The sequence below is a fragment of the Barbus barbus genome (genome assembly GCF_936440315.1).
Source record: "Barbus barbus genome assembly, chromosome: 17".
Lineage (NCBI taxonomy): Eukaryota > Metazoa > Chordata > Actinopteri > Cypriniformes > Cyprinidae > Barbus > Barbus barbus.
Window position 1 is genome coordinate 5,406,779 of NC_136745.1, and position 17,181 is coordinate 5,423,959.

At 35.4% G+C, this 17,181-nt stretch overlaps 2 protein-coding genes and 1 pseudogene across 4 annotated transcripts in view; all 3 read right to left on the bottom strand.

Moving 5' to 3' along the window:
* The window catches only part of LOC306883525 (fibroblast growth factor receptor-like 1), a 59,340-nt gene extending 56,349 nt beyond the window's left edge, over window positions 1-2,991 (bottom strand). The window contains exons 1-2 of the mRNA XM_079438838.1: window positions 2,538-2,991; window positions 2,090-2,186 (exon numbers count right to left, since the gene is read on the bottom strand). Of these exons, the coding sequence (XP_079294964.1) occupies window positions 2,090-2,186; window positions 2,538-2,666 (226 nt within the window). The 5' untranslated portion in view covers window positions 2,667-2,991. The remainder of the gene's footprint in view (window positions 1-2,089; window positions 2,187-2,537) is intronic.
* A 1,241-nt stretch (window positions 2,992-4,232) lies between these two features.
* LOC306883808 (E3 ubiquitin-protein ligase RNF4-like) lies at window positions 4,233-9,053 on the bottom strand. 2 transcript variants are annotated; one of them, XM_079439298.1, is made up of 8 exons: window positions 9,012-9,053; window positions 8,399-8,477; window positions 8,145-8,271; window positions 6,472-6,548; window positions 6,328-6,340; window positions 5,997-6,120; window positions 5,757-5,808; window positions 4,233-5,325 (listed from the first exon to the last, which is right to left on the bottom strand). In XM_079439298.1, the coding sequence occupies exons 2-8, from the start codon at window positions 8,408-8,410 to the stop codon at window positions 5,176-5,178; spliced, it is 555 nt and encodes a 184-aa protein (XP_079295424.1). In that variant the 5' UTR covers window positions 8,411-8,477; window positions 9,012-9,053; the 3' UTR covers window positions 4,233-5,175. The 2 variants fall into 2 exon arrangements, with proteins under 2 accessions (XP_079295424.1, XP_079295425.1); XM_079439299.1 differs by lacking the exon at window positions 6,328-6,340 and having other exon boundaries at window positions 5,997-6,110; window positions 6,449-6,548.
* A 1,388-nt stretch (window positions 9,054-10,441) lies between these two features.
* Window positions 10,442-17,181, bottom strand: LOC306883115 (selenoprotein T2-like; annotated as a pseudogene). The gene is made up of 6 exons (XR_013785917.1): window positions 16,781-17,181; window positions 15,501-15,611; window positions 15,284-15,410; window positions 14,270-14,357; window positions 14,023-14,169; window positions 10,442-12,587 (listed from the first exon to the last, which is right to left on the bottom strand). The product of XR_013785917.1 is annotated as a selenoprotein T2-like (transcript).

Consider the following 17,181-nt stretch of genomic DNA (forward strand, 5'->3'; position numbering starts at 1 on the left):
TTGTTCATCTTTGAAACACAAATGAAGATATTTTAATGGAATCTGAGAGATTTCTGGGTCTCCATTTACCCAAAACGTTCAAGATTCAAAAAGTGCATTCATATTGCTATATGTATCGAGCTGTTCAATCTATGCCTTCTAAAGAGAAACAATCACTTTATATGATGGATAAATTTAATTAAGGCTTTTCAAATCAAATATGGTCACAGGCAGATCAACCGTGCTTGCATGACACATAAGAATAAACCTCATTGGTCCTCACGTGTCAAGAAAGCATGTCTTAACTTCCATTTACCATATTTGAAGTTCTTTATGTGCATTGATCAATGTTTATATGTGAATAAAGCCTAAATTAAATCTTTTAATGGAGGGACAGAAATATCAAAGGTTTGAATAAAAAATATGTTCCTTTGTGTTTTGAGGATGAACAAAGTCTTATATGTTTTGGAACTGATGAGAAAATTTGCAGTTTTTGGATTAACTAATTCCCTTGAGGACAATTTTGAATAATTTGTCACAGAGAAAGTAGTATAAAAATGAGACCATAATACATGAACACTACTACACAGGGGTCTTTCTAGCAGTGCCATTTTAATGTGCCAAATCACACATCTGCATACTGAGGTCATATTCACCCTGGATATGAAAGCAGAGGTGCATTTTGGGAGAACTGAGATCATTCAAACTGCCAGTTCATTTCACCGTTCTATGCTGAAATGCTGCAGACTATCATTTGAGCAATCTTCAATGGCCAGATCCGATTTTTGTTCTGTCAGGTGCAAAACAAGTCTGTAACAAGCGCAACATATCAAACATACCCGCAGCTTCATGTTTCAGATACGATCAAGGCGGCAAATTGTCTGCGCTTCCTTACAAACACAAATCTTCCCGGCTTGGGAGGCACACCTTTACTACTGCACAGCAAACAAACATAATTGGCTAATCTAATCGCATTGCTTTCTGCATTTCTGTTTACTTTTGGCTAAGCGTCTCCATGAAGGCCAGGGCTATGTGACCATGAATGCCACATTGTTCAGGGCCCCTCACAGATGCAATCTGCACAGACGTCGCTTGGCCTTTCTCTCTCTCGGCCGCCAGCTCCGGTGACAGGCCGTTGAGTCTGAGGTGTACGCTAACGCAAAAAGGAGACTCCATCACGCTTCACATAGCCCTGACGGAGTGGAGTCAGTCAGCGGCCCTGGCCCCCATTCAGCCCATTATGAATGGAAATGATAGTTCGTTTCAGTCCAAAAGGAAGACCAGAGAATGGCTAATGCAAGAGGACTGCATTCAGCAAACAATGCCAGCGACAGAACCCGAAAGTCTCAAGCTCTCAATCTGGACCTGAACTCAATAGACAGGTTAAAAGAATCCTTCAGGGTCCAGGATGATTGAATTTCAACTCGGCAGATGCAAGAGATGTTTTCAGGCCTTCAATTAATATAATACATTTGAAATCAAGTTTAGCCTGCCAGTTGAATATCACATCTTATTAAAGAGTCTAACACAAGCTTTTTTTTTTTTAAGAACAACTGAACTTTGACCACGATTACTTTTCTATGCACCAAACCAAACAAATACCAAACATAATGCATAAAGTCACATTAAGACAGAAAAACTTTCAAATGAAAGCAGCTTAATTTTGTGAATGGTGCACAAACAAGATAAATGATTCTTTCCAATCTTTGAGTTTTAATGTGAGTATTTACAAAAAAAAATTGTAAAACACATATGTTGCTGAATTCATTAAACACACAGTGGGAAGCTTTGGTACCTTACAGATTTGTTACCTAATGAGGTTAAATTTAGTTAAAACTTTTTGTTGAAAATCTTGAGCATACAGACAAGCACACATGACATGCATGCGACTATTTAGTGACTGTAACTAGAACACAACTATATTATGTTAATAAAATCAACATATAGTGACACAATCACTTTCAAACTATGTAGTATTAATCAAGACTATTAAAATATCAAAACATTATTAAAGCATAAGCATTTTAACAGCAGTTCACCGTTGTCCAAGTTTTTAAACAGCTTATTTTTTTTATAGATATTTCACAAGGGCAAATAAACTTGTACTCACCTCTAGCACAGTCTGTCATGAAAATAATGTCAAAAATGAAGAAAACCATCCAAAAAAGTTCCATGATGTGCCTATTAAGGCTCTCTAGTTCTTCAATCTATGAAAGAAATAAAGCTGTTAGTGAGAACAAGGATTGGTGAATTACTCTCTGAAACACCAGTGCTATGCCAAAACACTTATGAACTTCTGCTGCACTTTTGGAAATGTGTATAGAATAGAATTACATCTCTAACACCACTTAAGTTGTCTTATATATATATATATATAGCTATATATAAAGCATTGCATCCATTAAATTACCACACAGCATAACCTGCAACATGGAGATGTTTTATTTTATGTAGTAAAAAGTACATGTGCATAAAAAGCTGTTCCAAGTGGGTAAAATGTACTTTTTAAACAATAAAACATGCAATAAAATATTCGAAGTCAAACATGCAAGACTTGCCAGCAGTTGAAAGCGTTCATAAATCTCTTCCTTGCGACTGATAGATGAAAAATCATGCTTACATCCTCCTAAAACACTCAGACAATTCAAGCCTATATAAAAACTGGGCGCTACATCTGAAATCCTCATCCAGCGAATTGAAACTGTTTAATTATCACGCGCAACTGTATTCCTGGACGCTCTTACGTCGCGCGACACTTTTTAATACACGCGCTGATCGCTCGCTCTTCTGTAGATGACAGTCACCGCGCACTATATCGCACAAGCAGGTCAAATACCATTGGCTTTATCTCCATAGATTCTTCAGAAAACAAAACACCACCGACAAATTATTTACAGCACCTAAATTTGCACCAAAACGGTGTTTTAAATGCCGTTAGCTAAATATTTCGCCGTCCACGCGCACACACACACACACACACACACACACACACACACACACACACACACACATAAACTTTAGACCAATCACAGCGAGCCTATTCACTCTTGCTGTTTAACTCTTTCACAATAACAATAATAGAATATATATATATATATAGAGAGAGAGAGAGAGAAAACGTTTTATTTCAAATTATTACTAACAGTCTAATTGCTGGATTAAAATCTCACGTTACGTATGATAATGTACATAATAATAGGACATTTTGGAAACGTGATGTTTTCAAATGTATCGTTATACTCTGTTATGCAAATTCTGAGCATACCAAGCACACATGCCATGCATTTTCATTTAGTGTATATATATATATGCTATATTTAAGATGTAGCCTATACGATTCTTACATATATAAGAACGTTGTATAGCATATATAGTTATGCACATACTCATACACATTTAAATGGGGTGTAAGTTATTGTGGACTGAGTAAGAGTACAAAATCTATGCAGCAAAAGTCCCAGAACTATAGCTCTCTCAAACAATCCTCCAACCAGAGTTTAAAAAAACTTGCTTTATATGTATGAACACGTGCTGCCATCTTGTGGTGGTCTTTCAAATTGACAAAAAAGAAGCGGAAGGGAAGTGGTGTGTGGTCAAGTATAGTGACCCATACTCGGGATTTGAGCTCTGCATTGAACCCATCCAAGTGTACACACAATAGTGAACATACACTCGGAGCACTGGCCAATGAGATGACCAAGGCAATGTTAATTAAAATTGTCAAAAAAATAAATAATTATAATTTAATTTTAAATAAACTTGACTGAAAACAAACCGAAATTAAACTGAAAACGCTAAAAAGAAATAAATGAAAATGAAAAAAAAAAAAAAAAATTAAAACTGAAAAACGAATTGGGGGAAAAAAAATAATAAATATTCTTGTACAGAACACAGAAAATCATGTATATAGTTATCACGTACGTAACCAGAGGTAACTAGTTACACTAACTTATCATTTAAACAAGTCCTAAATACAGATCACATTTTTGACATCTATACCAGTTTGAAGCTTTTAAAATGTAAGTTACAAAACATAGTTATTAACATTATTTCATTCTGAAATCTGAGACTTCCTATTGTCTGGAAAACAGACAATATATATATTGTTAGCTCCCCAGAACAAAAACTGTTGTTTTGGATAAAGTTCCTCTGCACATTTTATTTGAAAAATCCAGTACTTATCAAAACATCTTAAATCCCACAAAATAATCAATCAGTGATCAAAATGTTTATTGAAATAAATGTTATGGTCTTTACATTACTAACGCCTCTTAACTTACAGGTCCTTCATACATTAAAGTATATACACATATTAACATTTAACAGGTATAAAGTTGGCAAACAAGCCTTGTTAGCTTCAGGCCTCTGCTAACCAGTCCAGAAGTATTTACCATTCACTTCTCTGAACACTTGAGTAAATGATCAGTTGAAGAGGTCTTCTGAGATGAAAACACATTTACATAGCATTCATTGTTCCCTCAAAAACTCATTTAAATGCAACAATATGCTTGACGACAAAATCTGAATTCCGATCAAATAAACACACAATGAATGAAAATAAGTTAACTGTGAGTGACAGTTAAAGCTAACAAGGCTGGTACGAAGGCTATACAAGCAAATGAGAGAAGATACAGGGGGAGGGCGACCTACAAGTTGTCCACCAGATGAAGGTGATGCGCCCCAAACTATTATTACAGGCTTATGAATTTCACCAAACAAGAATGGAGACCATCACAGCAGGAAGCTATTTTGTTCAAGACTAAACTAACATAACAAGATCCTGTTTGTGTCAGTTGGTCATTCATTTTTCATTTGAACTGGAACCTAATGATGTATTCAATACTACAAACTGGACAGTTGACAAAAATAAAACAAAAATATTAATATAGCAGCCCTAAACCATAAACCCAAGCTACTCTATGTCAGGATATATTCCCAAAACTCCTTCACAAAACAGTGTGTGTATATATATATATATATATATATATATATATACACACAATTTAAAAATACTTAATCCTGGACTAAGTGCCCTTTTAGTTCCAACAGAACCCCTCAAGTCAAAATAATGCCAAATATCATCTCGGCATTGACGTGTAAAATATCAAACAGCCAGTGAAAATATGGAGCTGTGGAGTTGTTTCATGAGAGCGTACTACATAACTTTGTGAGATGCACATGGACGAGTTTTTACCATTAGATATATATTGGGTGGTACTGTTTGTGTGTGAGTTTCTTTCTACATGTAGGGCAGCTGTGAGCTCTGTTGAGAGAGTCGCGGATGCACTGACTGCAGAAAAGGTGGCCGCACTTTGTGGAGACCATGAGCCGACCACTGTCGATGATCTGAAAATGGGATCAAAGCCAGACATTTGAATTAACCAGAGAAACACATTACACTATAGACTAAAATAAATAATTACAGTTCAATTAAATAGTTAACTTCAAACCAAAATCAAAATCGTTCATTTACTCACTCTCATGGTCAGCATTTATTTCCATGTCATAGGAAAGAGTAGCATTAAGAAGTCTATTTTGGTGTTCCCTAAGTTGATAGATTGTTAATTTAGGGTTGATTTAAAGGTATAGTCCGTTATTTAATGAATCCTGAGAGATTCCTGCCCCTCCGAAGTGCATTCAACAAAAACTTTTAAGCTTCAAAAAGTTCATATGCATTTAGAGCAACATGAGGGTGAGTAAATTATGAGTTCATTGTGGGGTGAACTAACTGTATAAATGCACTGATTATGTGATTAGTTGCACATATAACAATTTACCTCTGAATAAGCATCCATGCAAACAGGACAGCTAACAGCCCCGGGTGTAGATCTACAGACAGCAGAACACCACAAAACAAATCAACTCGAGAAGATGGGTATATCTTGTAGTGCATATTAACTGTCAAATGTAAAAATTGACAAAGCTGCATCCACAAAATCTGCATACAAGGATGAAGACTACATTAAATTAGTTACAGACCAATCTATTGTGTGTGATGATGGATGGACTGTGTGTACCTGGCTCGTGAGCTGGCATGTAGAGAGGACAGTAAGCCTGGACTGAGTCTAAGACTGGACTCTTCCTCTTCATCACTGCTCAGTACATAACTCTCGGTGCCCTGTCCACGTCTGCTTTGTACACCTGCACACAAATATGAATGTAAAAGCAGTTTAGTAAGACAAAGACACAGTTATGACATTTTTTGATAAAGCAATCTTAAATTCTTAATCTACCCTAGTTTGAATTCATATCACATGTGTGTATTTATTTATAAAATGCTTTTATCCAAAGTGACTCACAAATGAACTGTTCAATTACATCAATAAAAGAAAAACAGAATGACATTACCATCTTCCACAACCTTTACCCCATGGGATGACAAGAGAATGGTGAGACAGAAAATAGAAAGAATTCATTAAAAATCCTCTAAATAATATCAAAAACAATCCAAGATTCAAACTTTTACTACAGTACAAAGTGTTCGAGACTCACCACAACAGAATCATTATTGGTGAGGTCAACCACCGCAGGTTCAGACCCTTCACATGTTAAATCTACCACATCTTCACCTTTGACGAGACAATGTGAAAGAGAAAGATTAGCATTTCTTTTCAATTCCTACACAAGTTTGAAAAGGATACAGAATTGTAGTTTACATTTTTATTTAGTTAGATGTAAAAATTAAATGAATTAAAATCAAAAATTCATACTATACTTCATTTTTAGCTATAAAATTCAATTCAAAAACATTAGACATTCTGACTGGACATATCACTGAATAAAAATACACAATTAGTCAAAATTTATGATGTGACTCTGTTTTGTTGTGTTGGACTAATGCAGTTCCTTGGTTATGTGAATTTCAGTGTACCGTTGTTTCTCTTCCTGTCAATCATCATCAATAGTGCAACAGTTCCCACACACTTTTTCAGATGAGTTAGTTCCAGAAGTATATTTTCTATTCATTTTTTCCAATAGGGATTTGTAAAACGTTGTAAGTCATGGACCAACCTCAGCTATGAGGTGAATCACAACAATACCAACTTTGATTTGAAGCAAAAAAAAGTATTTCAAAATCATTAGAAAATTAGACAAAAAGACAAATGTTCAAGGCTGAACTTAAATAGCTTTTATGAGGGAAAGAACAACACAAAGCATTACAAAACACAATCAGCTGATTTAAAAATCATCGACAGGTTTTATGAAGGTAAATTTAAGACCTTTCTATAGACGAGCAAGGAAAAAATTAAGGAATAAATTGAAGGCAACTTAATACGTCACTACGTTCTCTACATGCAAATGTCTAAGGAAGCACATAATGAAAATAAAAATACAACTTCCAACAGATCTTCATTTCATTTTAAATCAACAACTAGCTCCGTTTTCAAAGACTAGAATATAGATTACTTTTACTATGCCTTCTGATCACACTGCAAAAAACGCTATTTATCAGTAGGCTATTTTTGCCAGTGCAAATATCTAAAGATTCATAAATCAAGATCTTTACTTGAGAAGCAAAATGACAGCGGAGAAGACGCCTTGTTTCATGAGAAATTATTCAAAAGTTCGTATATGATTTAAAAATACATTTTTGCTAATAGGGTCAGAAAAACATCATTCAAAGGGAAAACATGTTTCCCTTGACCATTGATATATTTGTTCAGTACACCACACTTCATATCTTCATTTTGCATCTCCAGTAATGTATGTTGATTTAAGGTTTTCATTGCAACATTTCATGCAATAACTTTATAAAGACTTTCTGCTCTGATTTTAGCTTGGAGAAGGGCGAATGAAGACTTTTTACGATCCAGAAAAACCCTGATCAATAACAACCTTATAGCTCACAGCTTGTCTGTCTTTAACCGTCAATTCTCCTATGGAGAAAATGAATAGGATTTCTAATTCTGGAACCTGACTGTTGGGTACAAATTTCAACTTACAAATGGAAAGGGAAACTCTAAATTGTGAATGTCGCCCAACCAAATGAGTGTAATGTCCATTGCTCGTTCGTTGTTTACAAATGTGCATAAACACGAAATTGCTGTTCACAGGAACTTTACACTAAACCACTGCATATTCTTTTTGTGACTGAACTAATTTGATCTTACATCATCAATCAGAGGTAAAGGACACATCTGGTAAAACATGCATATCAAACTCACTGTTAGTTCTGTCACTTTCCAGCACATCAATGGTCTCCATCTCTGGTTGAGACCTCTGGGTCCGGCTCCTCTTGCTGTTTCCACGGCGGGAACATGTAGCAGATGATGTTCGTCTTTTCCTCTGTGTCTAAAAACAGGAGACACAAGTGGTTACTATAGTATTACTGTTGTTGTTTGGCAGCAGGGAAAGTGCAATACAGCAAGCTGCAATTGAAAGTAATCACATGAGTGGTCACGTGGTCATTCATACTCACAGCAGTACTCATGTTGACTTGTGTTGATCACCAATATACCTTGAATTATTACTTCCAGATAATTCCTCTATACTGATAACTGTTAAAACACAAATCAGTCATATTATAATCGCATGACGGTGTGTTAATGCAAGACAGCAGCTAACTGTTACAAATAAACCTTTCAATCTAAAGATATCCGTGTTGTTTAGGCCTGGAGATACAAGCAGTCGTTTTAAATAACGTGTAGTCTCTCAAGTTAACACGTTTGTGTCAAATATCGGATGTAAATAAAGGAACGAGCTGAATATCTCAGCATTTAGCCAACTCGACTTACTAACATATAACATTCCTAGAAACCGTGCAGTATGCATTAAAATTAGTTTTGTTATTTGACTAACAATAAAAAAGCCTGAATAAGAATTCATTAAAGTAAATATCAAAGCGTTTTAAATGGCAGCTAGTTCGCTAACAAGCTAACAGGATCTGTTCATTGTTAGCTTGATTCTTGCCGCTCTAGAAATTTCCGGTAGATTAAAGTATTATTTAAAAAACAGTGTACATGGTTTAATATTAAATTATTACGTATTAAATGATCATTATCGTCAGGTTAACAGAATAGCCGGTAACATACTCAGCACTGTCCAACAGTCAGCAGCAGAATAAGACACACGACACTGAACACTGCGCCACCTCTGGGACGGACGGACTGACTGCAAAACAACATGACCTTACACAATATCACAAAACACAAGCACTGGACAGAAAATGAAGGAGAAAATACCGATATTCGATAATAGGACTATTAAAAAAATCTGTCTTTAACCCTAAAACTGGCAACGTATCCTGTGGGATACAAACATTTGAGAAGCAGCGGAAGTGTAGGTCGTATTTCTTGGTTTCATTTTCATGTTATGAATATTTAGATGAGGTGGCTTTCGTTTCCACATAATTTTGTTTCGCTCACAGAGTATTTAAAACCGCATGGCCGCCTGTAGTGAGAAATCCCTCCAATAAAAGTTGATCTAGTTCACATATTTACACGTTAAAAAAGTTGTTATTCAGCATTAGCTTAAGCTTTACATTGAAATTTTATGAATTAAATCCTTACATTTTTTGTTATCTGTCTCTAAATGTTTGGATCTCAGGGGATACGTCGCCCTTTTAGGGGTATAAATGATATAAAACATATATAAAGACTTGTTTTAGAGATCAGATCTTTTTGTAATCTTGATAAAACATAGTTGGAAAGGTCTGACAGTCAAGGCTCTATATTTGGTAACTGTTTTGTAATAGAAGTGATATTGTGACAGAAAATTATTGATTTGTGACAGAAAACGGCATATTTTTTTATTAGTAGTATTTTTAGTGTAATGCCCAAACAAAATCTCACAGGAACCACAATTGTTGTGATATCAACTTCACATTTGGAACATAACTTGGTTCGACATAAATTTTAGAGTTCAACATATTTTATATAAAATAAAAATACTATAATATATTATCTTTATTGTAAACTTCAACTTCTTTATACTTTCGTTTTTTGAAAGGCTTTCTTTAAAAAGAGAGCAACCTTAGGGCAGTATTCCAAAGCGTTCAGGAATAAGAAGCATTGATAAACAAGTGTTCTGTTTTCAGTTCATTTACACCCCCAAACTGGCAACGTATCCTGTGGCATACAAACATTAAAATTAGTCACAAAATTAAAAGTCATGTTTTGAAAAAAGTTATATTATTTGTGTCCCAAATAAATTCATTTTCTGATGTCTCTTTATGGTTTTGCCCTTTTCAGGGTTTATTCATATCATAATAAAAAAATATTTAGCAATATAACGACATAAGAAAAAAATGATTCTATCTCTATATATTATTACATAACAATGTAATATATTTCCTGTCATTAAATATTATATGGGGGTGAGAGAACAGGGTGTTATAAAAGTAGGGTGACCAGACGTGCCGTTTTTCCCGGGACAGTCCCGTATTTCAGCTCTATTTTTAGTGTCCCTATAAACATATTTTATATAAATATATATATATAAAAGCAGTGAAGATGCACATAATTAGTAAATGGAACTGGTTTTAATATTCAAATTCATTAGGACTGAACAACCCTATTTGAAATGTTTATTATGCCAATATACTCTCCCATCGTGTACTGGTAATGATTCTGAGTGCTTAAAAATGAAGTAGGCTTTTTGACCACAGAGCTGGACAATCCTGATGACAGACAATATTCACATTACTACTGTTTAACAAGCTGTACCGCTCTGGTTAGATGAGATCAGTAATATTAGGCAGACACTATACTACATATTGTATACAGTATTCTTCTTTCACAGATAACAGCCCACTTATATTAGTCTGATGTCATGTGACTACAGTAGGATGAAATCAGACAAGAGCCCAATTCAAAGCTGAAAGATGTCTTCAAAACATGAGTTAATATATGTAATATGTTCCTCAGCTAGACTTTTTTTATTTATTTTTTAAATTGTTAGTCAATTGTGAAGTAGTTTTACACCAATGTTCAGTTTTTAAAACAAAATCACACAAAGATCTCAAAAACCAAACCAAAATATATATTTTTTGTTGTTGTGAAATACTGGATGGTCATATCATGCTCCCTTTTGCTTTGAAAGTTTAAATACTTTACACAAGATATGATGAATGACTATGACCCTTATTCCAAGATTATCTTTGTGTATGGTAGATAATAAACCCTAAGGTTCAGTTCCATGATACCGTTGTGCTAACATACCCATTACAGAAACAGTAAAAAGTCTTAAACTAATAAAATAATAAAAAGAAGAAATGCAAATAGAAAAAAAACGTAAACAGGTGCTCAGGATAAACCAGTAACTTGTGCACAAATATCACAATAGACTACAAAACCTGAGGAGGCTTTAAAAGAGTGGAGTACAATCACTCTCTCACACACACACTTGTTTTTGTGAAGTGGGGGCACCCCATAGGGGTAATGGTTTTTATACTGTACAAACTGTATGTGCTATTGCCCTACACCTAAACCTACCCCTTAAGCGTTTTGAAAAATGGGGACATGGGGTAATGTCCACATAAGTCACCTTCTCCTTGTAATACCCATGTCATTATACAATTATGTCCTCATTTGTCACAAAAATGCACGCGCGCACACACTCTCCCTCACACACACTCACACTCTCCCTCACACACACACACACTCACTCTCTGTGTCACACACACACGCGCACACACACACTCAAGTTGTTAATCTCAACAACAAGAAAATAGATTAAGAAAATAATTCATAAACAACTTTTAATATTTTAATCTTTATTTTACATCACTGTGAAATGGAGTAAAATTTCTTCTCAATGCAACTTAATCCAACTATTAGTATCACTTTTGTTACAAATTCACAGAGAGGTACACTAAAATATAAGGGGTGCATTGCTTACCGCCACATCTATATGGAGAGAGCTGGAAAAATAGGAGTCGTCTTTGGAAATACCATTCACATCTTCTGATATGCAACACTCTCAATTACACCATTAAGACGACTGCAGCGATTTGAAGAGTTACGCTGATTCCACAGATTACTCTGGCAGTGCTAATGTATACGGTTAAAGTTTAAGCAGAAGAGAGGAAGATCTGGCCTTAATTCTCTCCACAAGCACATGCTGTACTTATGAATCTAACCAGCAAACCTGTGACAAACAGGACATAAATGTACAATTTCAAGCATTAAAAAAAAAAAAATCAAATCTAGCTCAATCTAACAAAACTGCATGTTTCCGCAGTATACAGATATTCCCACTACTTAAAAAAAGTCCAATACCCCCAGTACAGTACAGTCTACACCAGTGCAAACAAATAATCATGTTAAAGATCTACTTAAAAAAACATCACAGTTGTCCTTGAGAAATATGGAACATTCCATTCAATTTCAGCTGAAAGCACTTGTTACAAACAGAACAGAACCTGATCAAAAAAAAAAAAAAAAATTAACTGTAGTGCCTTTAGCTCACGCGTGACTCTCATATTATGAATGCATGTAGTCTGACGCTCTGAAGAGATGTAGTCGATCCAAAGGTGTGTGTCGCTGGGCAGAAAGAGTGTGTGTGGTGGCCGAGCATCGAGCCTGTGCTAACAGCGTGCTGTTTGCAGCGCAGGCCTTCATTATGCCACAGTCCACAGTCCCGCTGACCAGAAAAACAGCTCCGGAGACCTGCAGAGGACATTTCCACACTCAATGCTGCTGTTGTGTTGAATTATGCATGTTGCTTGACACAGCGGTAGTGACAAAAGCTCATTTTAAATGGGATTTATTACTACATACATTAGGATTTTTCCTAAGAAAGAAATATGTCTGTGCAGAAATCTTCCTGCATCTCTTTTCTATCGCTGCCATGATGAATCTCCATGGACAAGGCCATGGCAAAATAAAACATATTTCAGCTGTGAAAGTAATTTTGCAGTATGAATTGAATGAGAGGACAAAAAAGGCAGTATAATTTGAAAAAATGCACATAAACCAAACAGAAACTATTCAATACAAATAACGTGCAAACTAATTCTGAAATTCTTTCCCTGAGACTCTGTTCCACAAGTTGTTACTTACTGAACAGCAAATTATTAGTAATTTCAGTGATGTTTGCATTGAAAACAACCTGAACTACGCTAAACTTTTCCTGATTCTTAAAGTCGGCATGAAATTCTTAAAGTCGGCATGAAATGAAAACAGAACCTATACATTTCATTAAAAGGTAGTTCACCAAAAATGAAAATTCTTTCATCATACAGCAACTAAACAGTTGCTGGTCCCCACTGACTTCTCTAGTATGGAAAAAAAATACTGTGAAAGTCAAACGAGGACCAGAAAGTGTTTGGTTACGCGCATTCTTCAAAATAACTTATTTTGTGTTTTGGAACAACTTGAGGGTGAGTAAATTACAGAATTTAAATTTTTGGGTGCGCTATTCCTTAATGCATGTTATTGTGTCAAAAGTTTGAGGTCAGTAAGATTATATAAGATATAACGATGCCATAAATTGATTGTAAAGACACTTCTAATATTACATAATAAAAATATATAATAATAAATCAAAAATCTATTTCAAATAAATGCTGCTCTTTTGAACTTTATATTCAAAGAATCATGAAAAAAAAAATACCGTTTGAAAAAAATATTAAGCAGCACAATTTTTAAAGTTTTCATCATGAATAATAATAAGAAATGTTTATTGGGCAACAAATCAGCATATTAGAATGATTTCTGAAGAATCATATGACACTGAGGACTGGAATAATGGATGCTGAAAATTCAGCTTTGCCATCACAGGAAAAAAATACTTTTTTTTTTTTTTTTTAAAGAGGAACATTTATTTTAAATTGCGTTGATATTTCACTATTATACTGCTTTTTACAGCAATTCTAATAAATTTAATGCAGTTTAGGTAAGCTTAATAGACTTCTTTCAAAAACATTCAAAATCTTACTGACCCCAAACTTTTGAACAGCATTGTAAATTAATTCCATACTGAAATACTAGCAACAGGACCAATATTTGCAAATAAACTCTAAGCCTAGGAACAAAAGTTATTGTTAAACACCTGCTATGTTTGCACAAGCTGTGACGTCATTGTACAGGTTTTACCACTCACCTGTCTCTTGGCAAAAACAACAGCACTACGGTGAGGGAAAGTTCATCTTGTCGACCTGATTCATCTTAAGGTGGTTATCCAAGATCTGGAAAAGCTCCTGAATGTTGGGCACATATCCTGATTGCAACTTGGACCAAATTGGTACATCTAAAACAAAGGAAACGTGATGCTTCTTTGATATACATGTATTCTTCACATAGTTTCAAGATATTTTTCCTAAGTGTAGTGGTCATCCAAATGACATTACCATTCAGCGAAACCTCAAAAGCTCCTGTCGAGAGGAAATGGGTCTCCAACATGTTACTAATGAAGAATGCCATGAGGCAGGAGAAAATCTGCAAAACAGACCCATCAAATGTGAGAAACTTTCTTCCATATTATTAAAAACAATATGCAGACATAATGCAGTTTTTTATGTAACAGTACACGTATCCGTACTGAAGATTTTAGTTTCGGTATGCATGTGTACCGAAAAAAATCATTCAATTTTTTCAGGAAATTCAAACAACAAATGCCATTTTGACGCTCTTTGATGAGGTGCGACAGATCGCTGTACAAACGCCTCAGTTCAAAGGGCAGCACTGAGCTCATCCCTTCCTCTTCACTACTAGTTTTAATGCAAAATAAACATGAATGAACATTTCATGCCTCATGTTTTTGCTTAATCGGTTTCAACCGTGGAAAGACGTCAATAAAACAGCTTGTAAACAAAATGTCACATAGCATTTCATTTTCCTCAGGCAAGTCATCAGTGTCTACTGTTATTACATATTAGTTTACAAGAGAAATGAAGTCTAGAGAAGAAAATTAGCAAAATATTAGACCATATTTTACTTGGCCTGATGTCTAAATTATTTAATGTACATTTAATAAATAAATCTGTCATAAAACAAGTCATGACAAATGATTGTAATGGAAATTACTACATTTAAACAACAAATAAAATTTTTATAATAGCAAAAAAAATTTTTTTCTCGTTCAGTCCCATCACTACCAGGATCTCCTTAAAACTGCAAATGAAGTCAATTTTGATTTTACGCCTTTAGCATGTGTTTGCAATCGCTACGTCATCATACAGACTCCAGCAATTCCAGGCATGTCCTTTACACTCAATGACACGGTTCTGGCTCTGAAACGCTGCTCATTCCTCAAAACAGGATGTGCGTCAATTAAACTACGAAACAGTCACAGAGTAAGTTTATCTTCAGCCTAAACTCCGCTATAAAATCAGATTAAAGTCCAGGCACTTCAACAACATTACCTTATTCTCCTGTCCCCAGGACCATATTCCTGGAGTGTTCATACCAAACATTTGGAAAGGATTTTGTCCAGTCACAATCAAGGCGATGGCAAGCAGTTTGATGTAGGAGATGAAATTTCCAACGTATCTGCAGAGGAAGACACATGACAAGTTAAAGTCAGGACTAAACCACCGTCTATCAGAGGGCTGATTCCACAACATCTGGAAAGACACTCACTTGTTGATGAGTTGGGGAGGGTAATTCTCTCCCTCGATTCGGATGTCCGGGTACAGCTGGCTGATGGACCGGGAGTACTCCTGGAACACCTTACTGTACCCTCAGGATATACTAAAAAAAACAACAAATATTAATAATAACGGTCATAAATCATTTTAGAAATGTTCATTGATATTACACCCACAAACACAAGTCTGCATGAAATGAAAGCTCATCCTATTTTCTAAAAGCATATAATATTCATGCAAATGTTTAATTCTTTTTTGACCTTAGAGTTAAATCAAACTGTCAAATGTTTGTTGAAATTGACAGACTTCTCTCTGTTGATGCATGCAGGATTTTTCCAATCACTTATCCCTCTTAAACCCACCCCTGCAAGATCACATTCATCATCCGATGAACGACCGATGTATTGAACCAAGTCCTACCTTACAGTTGTTCTTTTCTGATAACCCATTACACTCGGATGTCACATTATGGAAGATCACTTTAACATTTTAATGGCTACATTTATATTTAAGCACCAATTCAGCTTCTTCAACAGGTGGAACGAGCAATTAAACTGGTAAATAAGGTTAATCAATCACAAAAGATTACATTTACATATAGAAGTCTTAAAGGTACAGTAGAAATAACCGCCTGTTTAATTGTAAGGGTCATAGAGGTGTTGTGAAAATAGAAGTCACTGGCACGTGATTATATATTAAGTGTACTCTCACTTAGATAACATTAAACCACACCTCTACATGTATTAATTCAGAAACGTAAAATATTCAGTCAAAGTCTAATAAGTCGCTCTTTCCTATTGTCTTCGGATATGTTGTGTTCTTAAAGGGCAATGCAATCTCATAGGAGCTTTAAACGGATTTATAATAATCTGATCAATTCAACACGTTTCAGTTAGACACATGAGTGCAAGATAACCTGAATAGTTTTCGTAGCAATGATGTAAACTACGTACCTAAATAGAAATTAATGTGTTGAAGAAAAAAAAGACTGTCTTATGAATACATTAACAAGGTCCATTGAGGTAAATGGGGGGGGGGGGGCATTCATCTCATGACAAAAATGGTCCCATTTATTTCATTTATAATGCAAATAAATGTATTATACAGGATGTAGTTATTTTAGTGCATATTTATAAACTTGTATAGTTTGATACGTTATATTTTTTAGCACATAAAGACATGCTACGTTAGCAGTATTAGCTTAGCATCCCCTGTGGGCTTTAAACAGACAGTAAAGCACTGAATAACATCAAAGTCTGTGTAGTATCTCACCAGAACTGGAACTTGAGAACCGGACCCGTGTAGAATGAGTGTTTGGTCTGTCTCTGTGTGTGTGTGTCGGGTCCACTGCTGTCCTGTTGAGTCATGCTGCTGCGGCCCACATAAATATCCCTCATGGTTACCACAGTAAACAGCAGCACGGCTGTTAATATACCCGTCTGACTGTACTCCGCCATCTCCGGCCCGGTCCACGGCGACAGAACCGCACTCACAGCCCGCCTCCCGCTGCCGTTAACGCCGCAGAACTAAACACAAACCAACTGAAACAGGGTAAAGTGACCAAATATATTTCAAAATAAAAGTCTCCCAGGCTGAGTCATGATGGAGAACGTGGAAAACAGCGACATCTACTGGTGAAGTGTGTCAGCTACACATTTCAGGTTTTTGGCTCC